A 20,771-nucleotide genomic window follows, 5' to 3' on the forward strand; every position below is an offset into this window, starting at 1 on the left:
ACACACACACACACACAAATAACCAATGCAAATAATTTGCATTGGGTTTCTTGCAATATGGGAGACAAATGTGTTTAGAATACTGTATGAGAATGTCTTCTCTGCAGATCAGTTGGAAGGAAGAATGTTTTCCATTTTACAGTTTTCTCTTTCAGAGGAATGTCTCCAAACCAAAGCAGCAGCCTGCAGAGATGTGGCAGATAATATGCTGAGTGTACAATGTGGGCAGAAACCACAGACTGAAGACTGGAGCTCAAAACAAACCGATCCTATTATTACAGAGGGGGGACTGGGGGGGATTCTTTCCTGATAATGCTGAAGTATACACATGATTCATATTCAAAAAGGAAATGTGCCATGCACATTTAATATACTCATATATGGCCAGTGGTGTTGAAAGGGGTTGAATGCGTTCTCCTGCTATGCAACAAAAAATGTGGAATGCCCCACCAAAAGGAGTGAAGGAGTGTAAAACCCTACTCACTTTCAAAACTGCCCTAAAAAGAGTACCTTCAGGAGGCTGCGATTCGAAACTGGCCCCTGTTAAAGTCATAACATAGCGCCCCCCATATTTTTAGTTTTTCTTACGTTTAAAATGTATCTATATTGTTCTGCATAGTAGTGTATGTCTGTCATTTAATGTCTCCATGAATTGAGTATGTGAGAACCCTATTTGAAACAAGCCATTGCGGCTTTTCTGGGCTTTTCAATCTTATTTAGTTGACCTTGAATTGTGAACTGTACTTCCATGTGCTTTTTTTCTCTGAAAACTTCTAAATAAATTATTCAATCAAAAACCAAAGGTGTAAAGTAACTAAGTACATTTACTCAAGCACTGCACTTAAGTCAACTTTTGAGGTATTCGTACTTTACTTGAGTATTTCCAATTTCCTATGCTTTTTACTTCTACGCCACCACATCTCAGAGGCAGAATATTGTACTTTTTACTCCACTACAATTATTTGAAAACTTTAGTTACTAGTTACTTTTGTAGATTTTGATTATTATCACAAAACATACATTAACCACTTTGGTTAAGCCATTTAAAAATAGCCATTTGAAAATAGCCGATCTACAAGCTCACAATGCGTCGCGATGCGACGCATTGTGAGCTTGTTGATCTGCTACTTTCAAAAGATTTTGATACATTTTATATATTTGAAAACTTAGCCATAATGAGTACTTTCTACTTTTGGTATTTTATGTAAATTGTGATACCAATGCTTCTGTACTTTTACTCAGGTAAATTTGTAATCCCGGACTTTTACTTGTAACAGAGTATTTCTGCATTGCAGTTGTTAGAGAGGCTCCAAGCATAACATTAAGTTGACTATTATTTGCCTATTACTTTACATTAAAGGGACAGTTCAACCCCAAAATGACTTTTTTCCTATGGATCAGTCACCCCACATGGAGACTTGAATTCATGGATATTTTTTTGGTTTTTTGTCTCATTCCTAAGACAATAATTTGATGGGCGGCGGAAAGATGCTAATGTGTCCGGTAGGAGATGCACCCGGTCATCCAATTATTGGCTCAGGAATGGGTCAAAAACTAAAGAATCTCCATGAATTCAAGGCTTCCAGGGGTCCTTGGGGGGGGGGGGGGGGGGTTCCAGGGGGTCCCCAGCAAAATGTGTTAATATAGCATCACAATAATTTTAACCACTTTAACCTTTTATACTTTGGCCATTAAAAAAATAGCAGATCTACACGCTCATTGCCGCGCTATGAGCTTGTAGATCTGCTATTTTAGAAAAGTCGTGAAAATGTGTGCAAACCTTTGAAAATATATATATATTTTAAAGCGAACATTTGTAACTCAAATCTTTGCTTCTGGGGGTCCCTGGAACAAAATATTTTGAGATGGGGGTCTGCGGCCAAATACATATCATTTTGGGGGTCCTTGACATGAAAAAGTTTGAGAACCACTGGTGAAATCGATAGAAAATAAGTAATTTTTTTGGGGTGAACTACTCCTTTAAGAACTGTGTTCAGCGTAATATGTACCTGTCACTTTAAATGCGCAATGCATTGTGGGTTATTATTTATTCATTCCAGTAGCAACATAGTAGCAACCGCAGAGAGAGCGGTTTGGTTACTAAAGGATAGTTACTAAATACATTAAATAGTTACTAAATACAGTTACATTAGCCGTTAACCTGCTACAAAGTATCCGCCTTCATCATTACAGCACTGCAGCGCCAGTGTGCGTCTGTGACTACTGTAAGTGTCTGCTCTATTCATTTACCATAGCCGTGGAACATGGTCATGGAACCACTTGTCCCTGGTTTGACAATATTTTACATTTAGAACTGCTACATCTACATAAACGTTCAGATTTTAAATATAAAGTGCTGACCCCCATGCCACACGGATGTTACAAGTCAAAGCGCCCGGGTCTAAGTACCTGTATTTTCCGTATTGTTCAATAAAAAAAACATTCTAATCCAATCTGTGGCCATTTTCTCCGAATCGTCTCCATATGCTTTCAACTACCCTATTGGTTGTGAAGTGTATTGCACTCTGATACATTATTAAAAATATAAAATAAATGGCCGCCGACCAAATTATAATCCTTTTTATTGAACAATACTGAAGATATGGGTACTTAGACCCGGGCGCTTTAACTTGTTACATCCATGGCTTAGGGGTCAGCACTTTATATTTTAAATGTGAAGGTTTATGTAGATGTAGCGGTTGTAAATGTAAAATATTCTCAAACCAGGAACAAGTGGTTCCATGACGCTTGTGACAGACGAGCGTAATTGAACAATGGCTATCATTTACCATGCTTTATCTGAGTTACTGCTGTTTATACATGTCTGCTGGTCTGATTGACAGTGATTGCTTGATCACTCCTTTCCTTTTCTTGTCAGTGTCTACATTGCGTTGTCTTAAGCCAGTGGTTCTCAACCAGTGGTCCGGGGACCACCAGTGGTCCTTGAGGGGGTTCCAGTGGGTCCCCAGCAAAATGGGAATGCATTTTCACCCCTTTATCCATATTGTATAGGTTGGCGATTCAAAAATAGCAGATCTACAAGCTCGCAGCAACGCGCTGCGAGCTTGTAGATCTGCTATTTTTGAACATTTAAAAAAAAAACTTGAGAAAGCCTTGAGAAAGCCCTCTGGCACGGAGTCTGAAAAGAGTCTTCAAAGGGCCCTATAAAGTGCCATACTGGCTAAACCCACTAATTTGGCATTTAGGAGGGCGAGAGGGGCGTTCGCCCGCTATTAAGTTGCTATTTTGGGACACCTGCCTTACCCAGCCCGAACATTTTTGCAAATCTTTGAATATATATATTTTCTAAAGCGAAAATTTTTAACTTAAATCTTTGCTTCTGGGGGGTCCCTGGAACAACATATTTTGAGATGGGGGTCCACGGCCAAATACATATCATTTTGGGGGCCCTTGACATGAAAAAAGTTTGGGAACCGCTTATTATAGCAACGTAAGTTTTTTCCAAAAAAACTGTTAGGATTTAGAAGACATTTGTAGAATCCCCCAAAAAGCAGAGATTTGAATTACAAATGTTCACTTTAAAAAATGTATATTTAAAGATTTGCACACATTTTCCCAAAAAAATGCAGATCTACAAGCTCATGCACTCGGTGCCACGCTATGAGCTTGTAGATCTGCTATCTAAAAATGACACAGATGAGTTTCCGGTCTAAAAGGGTTAAGAGCAGGCAGCTCTAATATGCTAACTCCACAACACACAATCCTTTCAGCATGGAGCTCCTCCCCCACTCTGGTCGCTCGCAGCGTTTTTCCAAAGGAGAAAATGCGTTGCTCGTGCACGAGGTCAAGAAGAGGCAGGTGAGGATCTTCGGGTCCTCGACGACCGGGCCCGCCACGAGAGACGGCGCCCGGCAGGCGTGGCTCGAGGTCGCGGCGGCCGTCTCTGCTTTCTCCGGCATCCAGAGACACGTGGAACAGGTTAAAAAGAGATACGACACGACGAAGAGAATCGGGATAAACGGGATAAAAAAGGTGTGTTGCCTGTATTGACTGTATACAGTAGGTGGCCAGTATGGCTGTCAAATTAACTCAGAAATGATATTCAAATATTGGTCTTAAAAATGTGCAGATATTCGAATATTATTATTATAAAAAATATTTTTTTTCAAAATAAAATGTTTAAATGTTTTTGTTGTTGACAGAAACAGTACAAAAAACTATGTATTGAGTGCTTGGATCCAATAAAACATATATTTTGTTTGTTTTTATAACGTCCCTGTCAAATAAACAAAAAAACAAAAACAAAAAAAAAATCGAATATTACTTTTCATATTCGAATATACATATTTTCCCAATATTCGAATAATATTCGAATATAGAATATTCGTTTGACAGCCCTAGTGGCCAGTGACTTTGTCCATTTTCCTTCCACACCTCCTGCATGGAGCGCGTGACCCGAGATGATGTTGGTTCGAATCCAGCACCCAAAACTAATGGTTTTGATAATGTGGATTGTGGAGGTGGATGAATGGTGGATTTGTGGATAGGACTCTATATGAACGAACTTGTTATATCAACAAAACACATCGCATTCTGTTTGTGTGACATGCATGATGCAAAGGTTTTGAAAGTGAAACTGGCCAAAGTCACTGGCCACCTACCTACCTTATGTGTCATTTGGAAAATGATGGAATTGTATTGAATACTTTATTAGAAGTTTGCAGAAAAAAGCACATGTAAGTACAGTTCAATACAAGGTCAGCTAATAGGAATAAAAAAAAAAAAAAAAAACAAGAAAGCCATTGACTTGTTTCAATTGGGGTATTCAATTCATAGTAGGGCTGGTAACTTTCCTCAGAAATGATATTCAAATATCTCGTCTTCAAAATTGGTAGATATTCGAATATATTCGAATATTATTATTATAAAATAATGTGTGTGTATGTATATATATATATATATATATATATATATATATATATATATATATATTATTATTTTTTTTATGTTTATTTGACAGGGACAATGCAAAAACCAATGTATCAAGTGCTCGGATCCAATAAAAAATATATTTTGTTTGTTTTTATAACTTGATGCACTGTTTTTTGTATTGTCCCTGTCAAAATATATATATATCGAATATCAATTTTCATATTCGAATATACACATTTTCCCCATATTCGAGGAATATTCGAAATTCGAATATTAATTTACCATTTAGCAGCCCTAATTCATACATAGTGACATTAAATGACAGACAGATATACACTACTATGCAGAACATCATAGGAACAGTTTAAAAAATAAGAAAAAACAAAAATATATACAACTAGAATGCGCGGCAAAATAAAGTTTATCTAGAAATAAAGTCGGTAGAGTAACTATAGTCTGGTTGCCCATTCGGGTATTCGGGCAACCACACTAATAATCAGTTTGAGAAGGAGAGGGGGGGGGGCTAGGATATGACTTTTACAGGGGCCAGTTTGGAATGGCAGCCTCCTGAAGGTACTCTTTTAGGGAGGTTTTGAAAGAGTTTTACACTCCCTCACGACTTTTGGTAGAGCATTCCACATTTTTGGTGGCATTAGCAGGAGAACGAATTCAACCCGTCGTTTGTGCCAAATCTGGGTCGGACGTGATCAGTGGAGCTATACCTCTGGTGTTGTGATTGTGGACTTCATTTATGTTTTTTTGAAGTATGTTTTTTTTTAAGTACTTTGACAGTGACAGGTACATGGCTATCTTCGGTCCATTAAGACCTGGAACGCATCTGTGTCGCTTTAGATTTCTTTGGCTATTCAAAAATAGCAGATATACAAGCTCATAGCGCGGCACCGAGTGCCGCGCTATGAGCGTGTAGATCTGCTATTTTTGAAAAATATTGTTTTGTTTTTTTTCAAAAAACTGTGAAAAATAATAATAATCGGCCTCAGGCCTTAATGGGTTAATCCATAGGGATTTTCCCTTCTTATCATACTGCTGTACCTTAAAATTGTCAATAAAATAATGACTTTAATCACTCCCAAGGCCGCCGCTAACGGAGGCGAACGACTGGCCTCAGGAGGAGGACAAGCTACGGCGGCGGAGCTCCTCGCCGCCTCCACTCTCTTCCCAGATACTTACTTCCCAGAGTATGGCATCATGGGACCAGCGGAGGCCGAGGGAGGTAATACATTCAATCATTTTGCCACTTTGCACCTGGTTTTGTTTTAGGTCTATTTATTGGGAGTGTAAGGCCGCGCTTAAAGGGATATTTCACCCAAAAGCCATTATTTTTTTGATAACCTTTAGTATCTCCTACCGGAACCGCTGCCTACCGGTTCCGCTGGTCATCAAATTATTGTCTTAGGAATGAAACAAAAAAATGAATTCAAGTCTCCATGGGGTGACTAATCCATAGAAAAAATGTCATTTTTTGGGTGAACTATCCCTCATTCATTGCCAATGAAATACAAAAATAATTGCGAAATGTGCCAGCAATTTTTCACATTTCTTATGCCCTTTTCAAGTATTCACAGAATATTTATCTCCAGTATGATCGATCCCCTGATGGGTGCTAATCACTGAGGGTTGCACTGTGTGGTTTCACAAATGTTTTCAGTGTGCCATTAGTGCCAATGACGTCTTTTGACGTCACCTACATTTTTTTTTTTTCAAAATAAAACTTTTAAATTTTTTTTTTTTTTTTTTTTTAATCTCAAAGGAACTAGGAGAAAACGATTTTCAAAAAGTTAATGCTCCATCCACTTCAATGTTAAAATGTAAACGGAGAAAATAATTTCTCCGTTTGATCCATAATGCCTGTGGCATGTGGATCAACAAGCTTGAAATAAGCCTGGCAGTGAATGTTAATTGTCTGCCTTTTGAAAGTAACATAATAACATTGAAAAATACATAGTAAAAAAAAAAGTGCTCAGGAGCTGAGATACAGCCTTTTTCAGTAATAAGTTAAACAAGAAGTGAATGGAGCAGCAAATCTTCAAATGATGATATCTTGGGTTCTGAACGTTTAAAAAAAATAATAATAATACAAAAAAAACACGTGAAACACGTTGCCGTGTTTCGGTAAAACACGTGAAACACTTCAATGGCGCTCAAACATTTGAGTACCGGTACTTTAACCACCCACTGCAGATGAACAGTGGTGGAAACCACTTCAGGAGGAGACGGAGCAGGAAGCCACGGCGGGAGAGGGAGGAGCCGAGGAGGAGGAGGAGGCGGATCCGGGTCCAGGGCCGCCGTCGTCGGGGGTAGCGGCGGCATCAGCAGGACCGGGGGGTCCCAGGCAGAGACCCCGCCGATTCAGGAGCAACGTGGTCGGACCGGAGGAGGAGGAGGAGGAGGAGGAGGAGGAGGAGGAGGAGGACCACCACCCGATTCTTGAGATCCGACGGGGTGTCTGCAGCCTTAAAAAGGCAAGGTGCGGTTCGGGCGTGGCTGCACCGATCAAACTAAACGGCGCGCCAGGTAGGCCTGTCACAATTATTACATCATCGTCTAATATCAATTATTTTTGCATAATCGTCATAATCAATTCCGTGTTAAAAAATGTCATATATTTTCAAAAAAATAACAAAAATTTTGGAAATAGCAGATCTACAAGCTCTGAGCTTATAGATCGGCTATTTCCACTATTAAAGGAGGAGTTCACCCAAAAAAAAACTTATTTTCTATCAATTACACACCCCATGAAGCCTTCATTTCATGGATTTATTTTTGTTTTTGTGGCATTCCTAAGACAATAATTTGATGACCGTGTGTATTTGTGGATACATTAGCCGGTAGGAGACAGGAATTAAATTATTAGCTTAGGAATGCGTCAAAAACAAAAAATAATCCATGGAGTCAAGGCTTCATAGGGTGTGTCATTGATAGAAAATAAGTAATTTTTTGGGTGAACTCCTCCTTTAATGTTTATTTTTAAGTATAAAGTAATTAAATATGTGCTATTCGTCATATCTGCCCTGTGGGACTTTAGTTTACGAAAGCTAAAAGCCAAACAGAAATGTCATTTTTATTCATAATGTTTCATTAATTTTCAACGACAGGAAACGCAATTAAATCGTTAATCGCAATTATTTGAGTGATAATTAATCGTCAACGTAAATTTGTAATCGTGACAACCCTAGTGCCAGGTGCCTTTGCCCTGAGGAGCAGAAGGCTGCACTGTGCTAAATCCACGACGCGCAATCATTGGGCGCCGGCAGGACGGCGCTCGCAGCGTTTCTCCGAAGGCGAGGTGAAGCTGCTCGTGCACGAGGTCAAGGCGAGGCAGGCGAGGATCTACGGGTCGCCGACGTCCGGGCCCGCCACGAGAGACGACGCCCGGCGGGCGTGGGTCGAGGTGGCGGAGGCCGTCTCGGCGTTCTCCGGCATCCAGAGACACGTCTACCAGATCAAGAAGAAATTCGACACGACGAAGAGAATGAGGAAAAGAAGGGTTTGTTTTGCCTGTATTTATGTGTGTGTCATTTCGTCACCTTCTTAACACATTCAATCCGGGAACGTATGCTCATAACGTTATCTGGGCTGGACGTGATCAGTGGAGATATACCTCTGGTGTTGTGCAGTGGTGGAAAAAGTACTCACATTATTTACTTAAGTAAAAGTATCAATACTGCAATATAAAATTACTCTGTTACAAGTAAAAGTCCAGAATTAAACATTTACTTGAGTAAAAGTACAAAAGTATTGGCATCAAAATGTACTTAAAGTACCCAAAGTAAAAGTACTAAACTGATTGAAAATAGCAGATCTACAAGCTCACAACGCGTCGCGATGCGACGCGTTGTGAGCTTGTAGATCGGCTATTTTCAAATAGCCTAGGTATAAAATATGACTGAAGTGGTTAATGTATGTTTTATAATGTAATAATGTATATCTGAAATGTAATTAGTAACTAAAGTTTTCAGATAATTGTAGTTGAGTAAAAGTACAATATTTGCCTCTGAGATGTAGTGAAGTAGAAGTATTGAAAATAGGAAATACTCCAGTAAAGTAAAAGTCCCTCAAAATTGTACTTAAGTACAGTACTTGAGTAAATGTACTTAGTTACTTTACACCACTGGTGTTGTGATTGTGGACTTCATTTAGGTTTTTTGAAGTACTTTGACAGGTACATGGGTGTCTTAGGCTTGACTCAAGCCTTTGTCCTCGCGATTCATCCATTGGGATTTTTTCCCTTTTATTTGATCATACTGCTGTACCTGTCAATAAAATAATTCCTTCCATCACTCCCAAGGCCGCCGCTATCAGGCGGGAACGACTGGCCGCAGGAGGAGGACAAGCTACGCCGGAGGTCCTCCTCGCCGCCTCCGCTCTCTTCCCAGAGAGCATGTATGGCATCAGGGGACCAGCGGAGAATGGAGGAGCCGAGGGAGGTAATTCAATCACTGGCTGGCAGTGTTGATTTCATCCACTAAAACTATGACGAAACATGTTGGTCGACTACCTTTTTTTCACTAGCGAAAACTAAATAAAAACTAAATAAAAACTAAGCTATGATGACTAAAACTAAGACTAAATGTGTTGACAATTTCGTCAACAAATAAAAACTAGACTAAAATGTCAGTGAGGGATCTAGTGGAGAAGAGATCCAGTAGAACTAAGAGACAAGTAATTTTATGCTTGGTTGCGCTCGGGTGTTGCGCTCTGAAAATAGCAGATCTACAAGCTCACAACGCGTCGCGCTGCGACGCGTTGTGAGCTTGTAGATCGGCTATTTTCAGCATGCAACCAAGTGTGAAATCGGCCATTACGACGCCATCAAGGCACCGCCAGAAAACATTTTAGTCGACCAAATCAACTGTAGATTTAGTCGACTATAATCTTATGATATTTAGTCGACTAAAACTAGACAAAAACTAAACATTTCAGGTGTCTAAAATACGACTAAAACTAAATGGAATTGTATTCAAAAGTCTATGACTAAAACTAAATCTGAATTTGCTGTCAAAATCAACACCGCCCACAGATGAACCACCTCTTCAAGTGAAGAGTGAGGAGGAGGACCAGGGAGGAACCGGGGCCGAGGAGCGAGCCGAGGAGGAGGCGGATCCGGATCCGGACCCAGGTGAAGGTGAAGGTCCGTCGGGGGTCGCGGCGGCAGAACCGGGTCCCAGTGCCGCCAGGCAGAGACCACCCCGACCCCGCCCATCCAGGAACAACGTGGTCACCGGACCGGTACCGGAGGAGGAGGAGGAGGAGGACCATCACCCGATTCAGGAGATCCAGCAGGCCGGGTTCCGCATGGTGCAGCGGGAGTTGGGCGCCCTGCGGCGTGGTCTCTGCAGCCTGAACAGCAGGCTGGTCAGACAGGAGAGGCTCATGGCCCAAGGCGTCACGGCGCTCCAGCGCAGCGCCGCGGCCCTGGAGCGCCTCGCCGGGCTGCAGGGGCCTACGGCGGCTCCTCCGGTGATGATGATGATGGCTCCGTCTACCCGGGAAACGGCCGCGACGCCAGATGCACCACCATCACCACCAGCACCAGCACCAGCCAGTGCCGGCCCTGAGTAATTTGGTGCCCTAGGCAGGATTTTACCTGGCTCATGGTTGGTTGGTTCATTGATTGAATAATTGTTTTTTATTTATTTTATTATTATTTTTGTATACGTTTTTTGTGTGTGGCTTTTTCTGCCTTTTATTTATAGTTCTATAGTAGAGATGGACAGGAAACAGGGAGAGATGGGGAGAGACATGCAGCAAAGGCTGGGAACAGGACTCGAACCCACGGTGCGCTGTCAGGCTGCTTATGAGCCTAGGTGCCCGGACCTCTAGGTCAGGTCCGGGCCTGATTGAATAAGTTTGCAGAAAAAAAGCACATGTTCAATATAGGAATTAAAAAAACCCAAGAAAGCCATGGGCTTGTTTCCATTGGGGTCCTTTGTATTCAATTCATAGAGACATTAAATGACAGACGGATATACACTACTATGCAGAACATCATAGAAACAGTTTAAAACATAAGACAAACAAACAATATGTACAGTAAACAGTTCGAGAGGGGGGGGGGGGGGCTATGTTATGACTTTTACAGGGGCCAGTTTGGAATTGCAGCCTCCTGAAGGTACTCTATAAGGGCAGTTTTGAAGGAGAGATTTTGGTGGCATAGCAGGAGAACAAATTTCAACCCCCTTGCTTGTGCCAAATCTGGGTTGGACGTGATGTCCTCCCAACACCAGAGCGGGCTACCAGCCACCACCTCCTTCTCCTCCTCCTCGTCTCTACGTGGCGGGCCGTCCCGTCGTGGCCCAACGCCTAGGAGTGAGGAGAGGAAGAAGAATGCCTTGACCGTGACCTCATGAACGACCATTTTTAGTTCTTTCGTTTTGCCGAAACATTTGGAGGCCTGTTTTTGTTCATGATTATTGAAGGCCTGTGTTTGTTAAAGGGATAGTTCACCCCCAAAATGACCTTTTCTATCAATTACAAACCCCATGGAGACTTGAATTCATGGAGATTAATTTATTTTTGTCGCATTGCTGAGCCAATCATTTGATGACCAGAGGTGGCTCCGGTATGGAGACACAAAGAGTCAACTTTGAGTCTCCTACCGGTTACATTAGCATCTTTTCGCCAGTCATCAAATTATTGGTTTAGGAATGCAACAACATTTTTTATTTGAGCCTTCATGGGGTGTGTAATTGATAGAAAATAAGTAATTTTTGGGGTGAACTATCTCTTTAATTATTGAAGGCCTGTTTTTGTTGTTTGTTTTTGTTCTGTCTGAATGTTTGGTAATAAAAACCATGTGTGTTATTATGTTGATATTGATCCCTCTGTGCACCACCTGTATTTGAGGTTATTGGGATATAATGCATATATAGTTATTAATATTGACCTTTCAGCACTGCAAGGTAACAATGACAGAACAGAAGTGTCAGCATAATAACTAATAACAAAGTGTCTCTATAAGCACCAGGCTCTCCCTTCACAACCACAACCTGATGATTCAACAGTATTGTCACAGGCTTTGCAGTGTTGCCAGATTGTGCGAGAGAAACAAGGAACCAGCCAGGTCTATGAAAACAAGCCCAAAAGAAGCGACTAGGCCAAATGAGCACTAGTGGCCATTTGTAAATGGCAGATCTACAAGCTCACAACGCGTCGCATCGTTGTGAGCTTGTAGATCTGCTATTTTCAAAGGATTTTTACACATTTTATACATTTGAAAACGTGTTAAATGGGACCCTCTGCATAAAAAGTAATTTTACTTATGGTACTTTAAGTATATTTATAAAAATCTTGGGGCAAAAAGGGGAAAATGTGGAATTTTTTAAAACATTGTTAACAACACAAATCTTGCATGGGGGTCCTTGGCACCAATTACATATACATTTTGGGGCCCTTGACATGAAAAGTTTTGAGAACCACTGGTTTAAACAACATTAGGAAGCACGCCCCAAATAAGCAACTACACTTTAGAAACAAGCCCAAAAAAAAACAGCCCGCAACTACCAATATTTATAAGCCAAGCCCAATTTGCTTATAATAAGCAGACATGGCAACACTGCTGCTTCGCTACATGACACTGTAATTTACAGTGTGCCCGCCTCACTGTCTAATTCCTACTAATACAGAGTTAGAGGTTATTACGGTGCGAACAGCAAATCCTGGTGCAAATTGTTATGCTACAAACCACTGAGAGTTTATATACTGTTGGTGTTTGCAAAACAAGAGTAACAGGTTAATTTAGCAGGAGCTCTTTATCAGTGGTGTAAAGTAACTAAGTACATTTACTCAAGTACTGTACTTAAGTACAATTTTGAGGTGCTTTTACTTTACTGGAGTATTTCCAATTTTCATTACTTTCTTTTACTTCTACTCTACTACATCTCGGAGGCAAATATTGTACTTTTACTCCACTACAATTATTTGAAAACTTCAGTTACTAGTTACTTTGCAGATATAAATGATTATATTATAAGACAGACATTAACCACTTTAGGCGTACTTTATACATAGGCTATTTGAAAATAGCAGATATACAAGCTCACAATGTGTCGCAATGCGACACATTGTGAGCTTGTATTTTCAAACATTTTAGTACTATTACTTTTGGTACTATAAGTATATTTTGATGCCAATACTTTTGTACTTTTACTCAAGTAACATTTTGAACACAGGACTTTTAACATCTGCCGATGCGTTGTCAATGCAAACGCATGGATTCATGAAAAAATGCGCAAGACCATGAATCCACACATTTACATTGAAAAAGCATTGGCAGATTCCGCCCCAGAGGTAAAATAAAAGTGCGGTGAGAGCGCGCCCTTAGCACTGCACTTTTATTTTACCTCTGGGGCAGAATCTGCCAATGCATTGTCAATGTAAATGCGTGGATTCACGCAAGAGCAGATTTTTCCGCTTGTCGCGCAGACCTTGCGTTTATCTGCTCTCCGCGACTAAGCATAAAACTGCTGGAGGCAGGAGCCGATTTTCTCCCTCTGTCCAATCGGGTGAGTTGAAGGCGGACCGTCCCAAGATTCAGGAAGCACCATGGTGCTCAAGGCAGCAGGCGGTGCGGGCTACGGGGACGGTCTTGAATGTGAGTGTCAGGTGCGTCACAGCGTTTTTTTTAATCCGCTGGCTGCAAAAAACTGTGCACAACCTGCGTTTAACAGCGGCCAGCCAACTCTTGGTGGGAGCGCGCCCTAACAGAGTTTTTCTACATTGCGGTATTGCTACTTTTACTCAAGTAAAACATGTGAGTACTTTTTCCACCACTTGAGTGACTTTTGTCATTAGTCATGCACTGAGGTGTTCCTCCCCCTGGGAGTTATCACCAACTTCACAACTTCAAATATCATTCGTTTAATGAAAATCTAAAGACGGTATGAAACGCTAGAGGGCTTTTCAGCGTGCCAACTGTAATAGGAATGAATCAAAGGCAGCATACCTAGACATGCTTTAACCTGTGCTAATAGTTTTATGCTCCAAAACATTGACATAATAGACATCAGGGAGTGAACAGATCCACTTACTATCGTTGTGTGAAGTTTATTGCTTGTATCTAACAATGTTTCTCCACTAAACCTGCCATTTTTTCACCTCTGATATATCAAAGCACAAGCTCCTTGGCCTGTGTGTACCACTCAATGTTCCTGTGTGTACCACTCAGCAGTGTTGCTTTAAAATAACAGGATGAGAAATGGATCAGGTGCAACACACACTACTATTACTTTAACCCATTAATACCTGGAACGCATCACTTGTCACTTTAGATTTTTTTGGCTATTCAAAAATAGCAGATATACAAGCTCATAGCGCGGCACCGAGTGCCGCGCTATGAGCTTGTAGATCTGCTATTTTTGAAAAATCGTGAAAAAATATTTTTCAGATTTTTTTTCAAAAAACTGTTAGGATTTAGAAAACATTTTTAAGAATCGCCTCAGGTCTCAATGGGTTAACAAGTGTCTGTGTGTGTGTTCAGACAGTACAGACAGAAGACAGTGGCGTAACGGAGGGGTAGCAAGTGATGCGGTGCGGGGGGGGGGCACCAGCAGGGGGGGCCCCGCCTGCGCTGATACAAATATTTTTACAGCAAAAAAAAAGAAAAAAGTTGATTTATATTGGTCAAATAGAACCGAATTAGACCTGAATTAGACCCGAAATTTTTCAAGCGCACGCGCGCGAAAAATGTGTGTACGTGGGCCTCACGTGAAACTCCCGCGGGGAGGCCCCGCGATTCTGCGTTACGCCACTGACAGAAGACACTGAAATGGCAACAAAAGTAATCAAAAACGTCAACAAAAGAACAAGATTTTTGTACAGGATCTCTCCTCTGGTCAGTAGGAATACATTGAGGACTCTTAACAGGAGCACTCATCCAATGTCACTTCGACTATATGCATGCACCCCATGGTACCACGGCACCACTAAGGCCTTAAAAACAAGGCTCCAGACATCCCAGAACAAACTGGTCAGGATACTCCTTGGCCTCATACCTACAACTCATCTAACCCCATGTCATTTCACTAGGCTGGGGTGGCTCACCGGCTTCGAATGCTATCAATGCATTGAATGGGAGATTATCACGTTTTATCAGACCTTTGAATGGGCGAGTAGGCGACGAGTAGGCGATATACTGACCTACCCCGCGATTTGTCAGACCATTCATGGGGCGTAATCAGGAGCTACTGACCTACTTGGAGGCGGAGCAGTCCCCACAACAATATTTACGATTCTGTGCCTATCGGTACATAACTCGAACGGCGCTGAGTAGGCTCAGGCGAACGTCACACCGTTCAGGACGGCAACTCGGTCGCCTTAGCTCCCTCGGTGGTCCTTCACGGGGTGACAGTTCGCCTGTGACTGCGTGCCTCCGTCATGGTCCGAAACCAAAACCAAAACCGAAACGGAACTATTTAAGTCATCTCCGTTGGTAGGTCAGTATGTCTTGATAACACCCAATGAATGGTCTGATAAATCGCGGGTGGGTCAGTATGTCGCCTATTTCGCCCATTCAAAGGTCTAATAAGAGGTGATAATGTCCCATTCAATGCATTGATAGCATCCGAATCAGGTGGGATGGCTCAGGGTAGAGGACAGAGTACAGCAACTTGCATTGGGCCTGGTCTGCAAGATACACTACACCACAGAGACACCCATGTATACCTGTCACACTACTTCAAAAACCTCAATGCCGTCCACAATCACAACACCAGAGGGAGCTCCACTGGTCACGTTCAACCCAGATTTGGCTTTAACAAGGGATTCAGTTCGTTCTACTGCTATGCCACACACATGTGGAATGGCCATATACCAACAGTGATAAAAACATGCAAATCCTTACTCTCCTTCAAAACCGCTCTAAAAGAGCACTTACGGTGGCTGCAATTTGGAACTGTTTACTGTACATTTCAGGTTTTCAAGTGTATACAAATATTTTGAAAATAGCAGATCTACAAGCTCACAAAGCGTCGCGATGCGACGCTTTGTGAGCTTGTTGATTGGATATTTTCAAATGGCTGAATTGTATGTAGGGCTGAAGTGGTTAATGTATGTTCCGTAATAATACTCAAAATCTACAAAGTAACTAGTAACTAAAGTTTTCAAATAACTGTAGTGGAGTAAAAGTACAATATTTGCCTCTGAGATGTAGTGGAGCAGAAGTAAAAGTATTGGAAATTGGAAATACTCAAGTTAAGTACAAATACCTCAAAATTTTACTTAAGTACAGTACTTAAGTAAATGTACTTAGTTACTTTCCACCACTGTCTATGGGTATAAGTAACAGTGTCTCCGCCATATATGGCCAATTATAGCAGAGACAGCGCAATACTTTGCCAGCCTTTTGCCTCCTTATTCTAACAACCAGTCTGTGGTTATGTCCTATAGGCTGCCAAATGTAAAAGCAAATAGTCTGCACCTATAGCCCAGCTCTGAGTTGGTATGTAGGAGTGGTTGTTATTTAATGACCTTATGGTCATAAAGGCTTCCTCTAGGCTAGAGTAGGATATCTCTAATACAAACACTTATCTGGACACACACACGCACACACACGCGCACACACACACACACACACACACACACACACACACACACACGCACACACACACACACACACACACACACACACACACACACACACACACACACACACACACACACACACACACACACACACACACACACACACACACACACACACACACACACACACACACAAAGCAGAGACACAAATATTTCTAACAATTGGAGATACATATATCTGAAGATGACAGGTTCATAATGAAATTGTAAATGTGGTTGACAATGTGGAACCTGTGCCAAAGTAGCAATCACTCACAGTGATACAGTGATTCCACAGCTTCAGAACATTTCCTTTTTATGGCGGTTGATATTTCCTATTACAGTAGATAATGTCACAGTATGTAATGTAATGTTCTCAGTTATTATGTCTCCTCATTGGAACGAGAGATTAATTTGGAGAAGAGGCGTTCTGGAAAACGGCTGCGTATAAAACTGTCACATGTTAAAGAGGCCTCCTCCTTGAATAGCTGAAAGTAGCAAAATTAACCATTATATTCGCCCGACTGGCCGCATGTCTGAGTCCTGTGTGCCTACAGCACGTGACCACGGTGAGATATTTACTCTCAGAGCGGTGCAGTTGAGTGTTCAGAAAGAGGATGATGAACACTCAATGTACTGTATTTTCTCATTAACGTCCAGTATAGTTGAAGTCAAGTTTGCATCCAGCATCATGTTCTGTGATAAATTGCCATGGACATCAATTTCTACATTGGAGCGAGACTGCACCCTGGACAACGCTCCACACGTTCCCAGGGGCGGCCTTTCCTATGTTTCACCCGTTTCAATTGAAACGGGCCCCGAACCTCAGGGGGCCCCCGATTTTTTTTTTTTTTTCTAAATAAAATGTTAGATTTTTTTTCAAATATTATTATATATATTTTTTCAAATATCATTATTATTATTTTATAAAATAAACTGTTTTTATATTATATTATTTATTATAATATATTATTATTATATATAATAATATATAATAATATATATATATATAATTATTATATATTATATATATATTTTATATTATATATATTATTTATTATATATTATTTTATATAATATATTAAAAAAAAAAAAAAAGTTTTTAAAAAAGAATTTTTTTCTGGGGCTGGGGGGGTTGCATAGGGGGCCACATATTAGCTCTTGAAACGGGCCCCCAGATCACTAAGGCCGCCCCTGCACGTTCCCATACTCGTCTCCCTTCTGGCTCCCAAACTGTGGAATTAACTCACCGTTGCGGTTAGAACTGCAGACTCACTCCAGATCTTCCGCCATAATCTGAAGACACACCTCTTCAGACTCCACCTCAGCCCGTAGCACTGGCCTATAGCCTCGACCACCATGCAGGGCCTACGAAAAGGTTAAAATGTGATTTAGATAGCATGTTATGTAGCCCCTTTCGGGACCCTGTTTACCTTTTTTTATATTTGGGAAGGCGGTATCCAGGGTCCCTTGTCACTCAAAACACTCTCTCTCGTACTGGCGGCTACCACTGTCTGGTCTCGGGCTAATAGCTCGTCGCTTAGAAGTTGCAGAGATATCTCAAAGGTACCAACAAGAGCAATACTAACGCGCCAGAAAGCTGCACTAACTGACAAGCTGCGCGTCCTACCATAACTCTATGGTCCTACGTTACTGCCTCTGATTGGCGAGCTCCTACATGCTTGCATGACAATCACAACGCGGGGAGGCGGGACATGGGCAGTGGAGCAGAGTGTGAGAGAGGAGCTTAAGTTTTACTAAATTATTAAAAATGTTAAACGGCATCGCCGATCCGTGCGGATTAATGCAGCTTTCTGGCGCGTTAGTATTGCTCTTGTTGGTACCTTTGAGAAATCTGTGCAACTTCTAAGCGACGAGCTATTAGCCCGAGACCAGAGTGTGGTAGCCGCCAGTACGAGAGAGAGTGTTTTGAGCGACAAGGGACCCTGGATACCGCCTTCCCAAATATAAAAAAGGTAAACAGGGTCCCGAAAGGGGCTACATGTTATGTAGACAGATGCCAGGTCATTTGTTGACTTGGCATCCTATAGTGTGTATAGTTTCAATATACAGATTATAGATGTGTTTGTTATACTGTTTAGACTGGTGATAGGTTCTTGGTTTACCAAATCACTATTTCTATGCATTTAATGTGTTACCTCTTGTTTACTTTGCTTACTGTAAGTCGCTCAGGATTAAGAGCGTCTGCTAAATGCCTCAATTGTAAGTTGCTTTGTTTGGTTTCAGTGGTACAACGTACTTTGTTTTTGTATGGATTTGGTGTTTGTGGGTTTGTATACAGATTTTAGGAAAATGTTCCATTCCTTACCAACTGTGTGTCTATGTGGGCGCATGCGAGCGTGTATGTGTGTGTGTGCATGCGTGTGTGTGTGCGTGTGCGTGTGCGTGTGCGTGTGCGCGTGCTTTAAGTGCTTATGTGTGCGGTAGGCCTATGTGTGTCTGGGCATGTTTTACAGTTCAACTTTACTTGCAATTAAGAAGCTATTTCCTGTACTCTCTATTGTTTACTGACGGCACTTACAGTACCATCACACATCACTGCCTCCAGAGCAGACAGTCCTGTTATAATACACCAGTTAATTACAGCTCAATCCTCATTACTTGAATTTGTTATGCTTGCCTGTAAAGCTCTTCAGCCACTCATCGACAGTGTTGCCATGTCTGCTTATTATAAGCGACTTTAGGCTTGTTTTTGTCCTGTCATGACCTGAAAAACGAATATTCATTATTCCACGGACCCCCCATCTGAAAATGTTTTGTGTCAGGGACCCCCTCCCAATACCAAATTTGCGTTAACATTTTTCAAAAATATTCAAAACTTTTCACATTTCTTTGAAAATAGCAGATCTACAAGCTTGTGAGCTTATAGATGGGCTATTTTCAAATAGCCGATGCATATAGGTTTAAACTTTAAAGCGCTCATGTGGCCTATAGTAATAGTCGCTTATTTAGGGCTCGTCTTCATAGACCTGGTTGCTTATTTCTCTCGCAGGATCTGGCAACGGTGCTCCTGCGTAGCCCTCAGAGGAACATTACTGGGATGCTGTGGTTAACGAGGCAAAGCATCCTGATCTAAGCTGCTCCTTTTTGGGGTCAGAGATGAATGCTAACAATTGTTTCAGATTAGCTTAATATAGATTCAAAGGAAGAGAAGAAAAAAAACATTCACTGGCATTCAAGGCAAATTGGTATGAAGCCACAGGCCTTAACCACTGAGAATGAGAGATTGGTTGGTCCTTCTTGGACATACTAGATCTGCTTGTTTCAGAGGCTTCACTATGTCACTTGTCTAAAGCAGTGGTTCTCAAACTTTTTCATGTCAAGGACCCCCAAAATGATATGTATTTGGCCGTGGACCCCCATCTCAAAATATTTTTTTTCCCCAGAGGACCCCCAGAAGGAAAGATTTGAGTTACAAATGTTCGCTTTAAAACTATATATATTCAAAGATTTGGACACAGTTTCAAGATTTTTCAAAAATAGCAGATCTACAAGCTCATAGCGCGGCACTCGGTGCCGCCCTATGAGCTTGTAGATCTGCTATTTTTGAATAGCCAAAGTATAAAAGGTTAAAGTATTACAATTATTGTGATGCTATATTAACACATTTTGCTGGGGTTGAGAACCAATGCTATATGTCACTTGTCTAAAGACATGTTCTCCAAGTGCTTCCCATTTCTGGGTCATGTTTTTTGATGGTTGAAGTGTGAAAGTATAGCACACTACACTATTAATTGGTATTTTAAAAAAAAGCGACAGTCTTCTATTCTGCATGGCAACCACATGAATTGCTCATTTGAAGGAAGTGTGTTTGATGAACAAGAGTGGAGAAAGACAGAGGCATGAGAGCAAGAGACAGAGAGGCAGAGTGCATTACAACATTAGACTGTGAAAAATAAGGAGATTTTCTGGTGGGGCGGGTCTGACTTAATACTCACTTGGTATTCACTGACTTAGTATTCACTTATTCACTGACTTAGTATTCACTTATTCACTGACTTAGTATTCACTTATTCACTGACTTAGTATTCACTTATTCACTGACTTAGTATTCACTTATTCACTGACTTAGTATTCACTTATTCACTGACTTAGTATTCACTTATTCACTGACTTAGTATTCACTTATTCACTGACTTAGTATTCACTTAGCATTCACTTACTTAGTATTCACTTAGTATTCACTTACTTAGTATTCGAGCACTGTTTGTTCACTGTCTTGTTGTGTATAGCATGGAATGTGTGTATCGCCTGCATCCTGGCCAGTGCATAGGCTA

General features: G+C 41.2%; 1 protein-coding gene across 1 annotated transcript; it reads left to right on the forward strand.

The window, feature by feature from the left end:
* The first annotated feature begins 2,093 nt into the window (after positions 1-2,093).
* On the forward strand, positions 2,094-10,941 carry LOC308077569 (uncharacterized protein). Its single transcript, XM_080418316.1, has 7 exons — positions 2,094-2,225; positions 3,732-3,993; positions 5,989-6,127; positions 7,096-7,239; positions 8,091-8,401; positions 9,203-9,341; positions 9,935-10,941. The coding sequence occupies exons 2-7, from the start codon at positions 3,733-3,735 to the stop codon at positions 10,474-10,476; spliced, it is 1,536 nt and encodes a 511-aa protein (XP_080274442.1). The 5' UTR covers positions 2,094-2,225; position 3,732; the 3' UTR covers positions 10,477-10,941.
* Positions 10,942-20,771: the final 9,830 nt, after the last annotated feature.

Source organism: Gymnoscopelus braueri (genome assembly GCF_963280865.1).
Source record: "Gymnoscopelus braueri genome assembly, chromosome: 21".
Classification (NCBI taxonomy): domain Eukaryota; kingdom Metazoa; phylum Chordata; class Actinopteri; order Myctophiformes; family Myctophidae; genus Gymnoscopelus; species Gymnoscopelus braueri.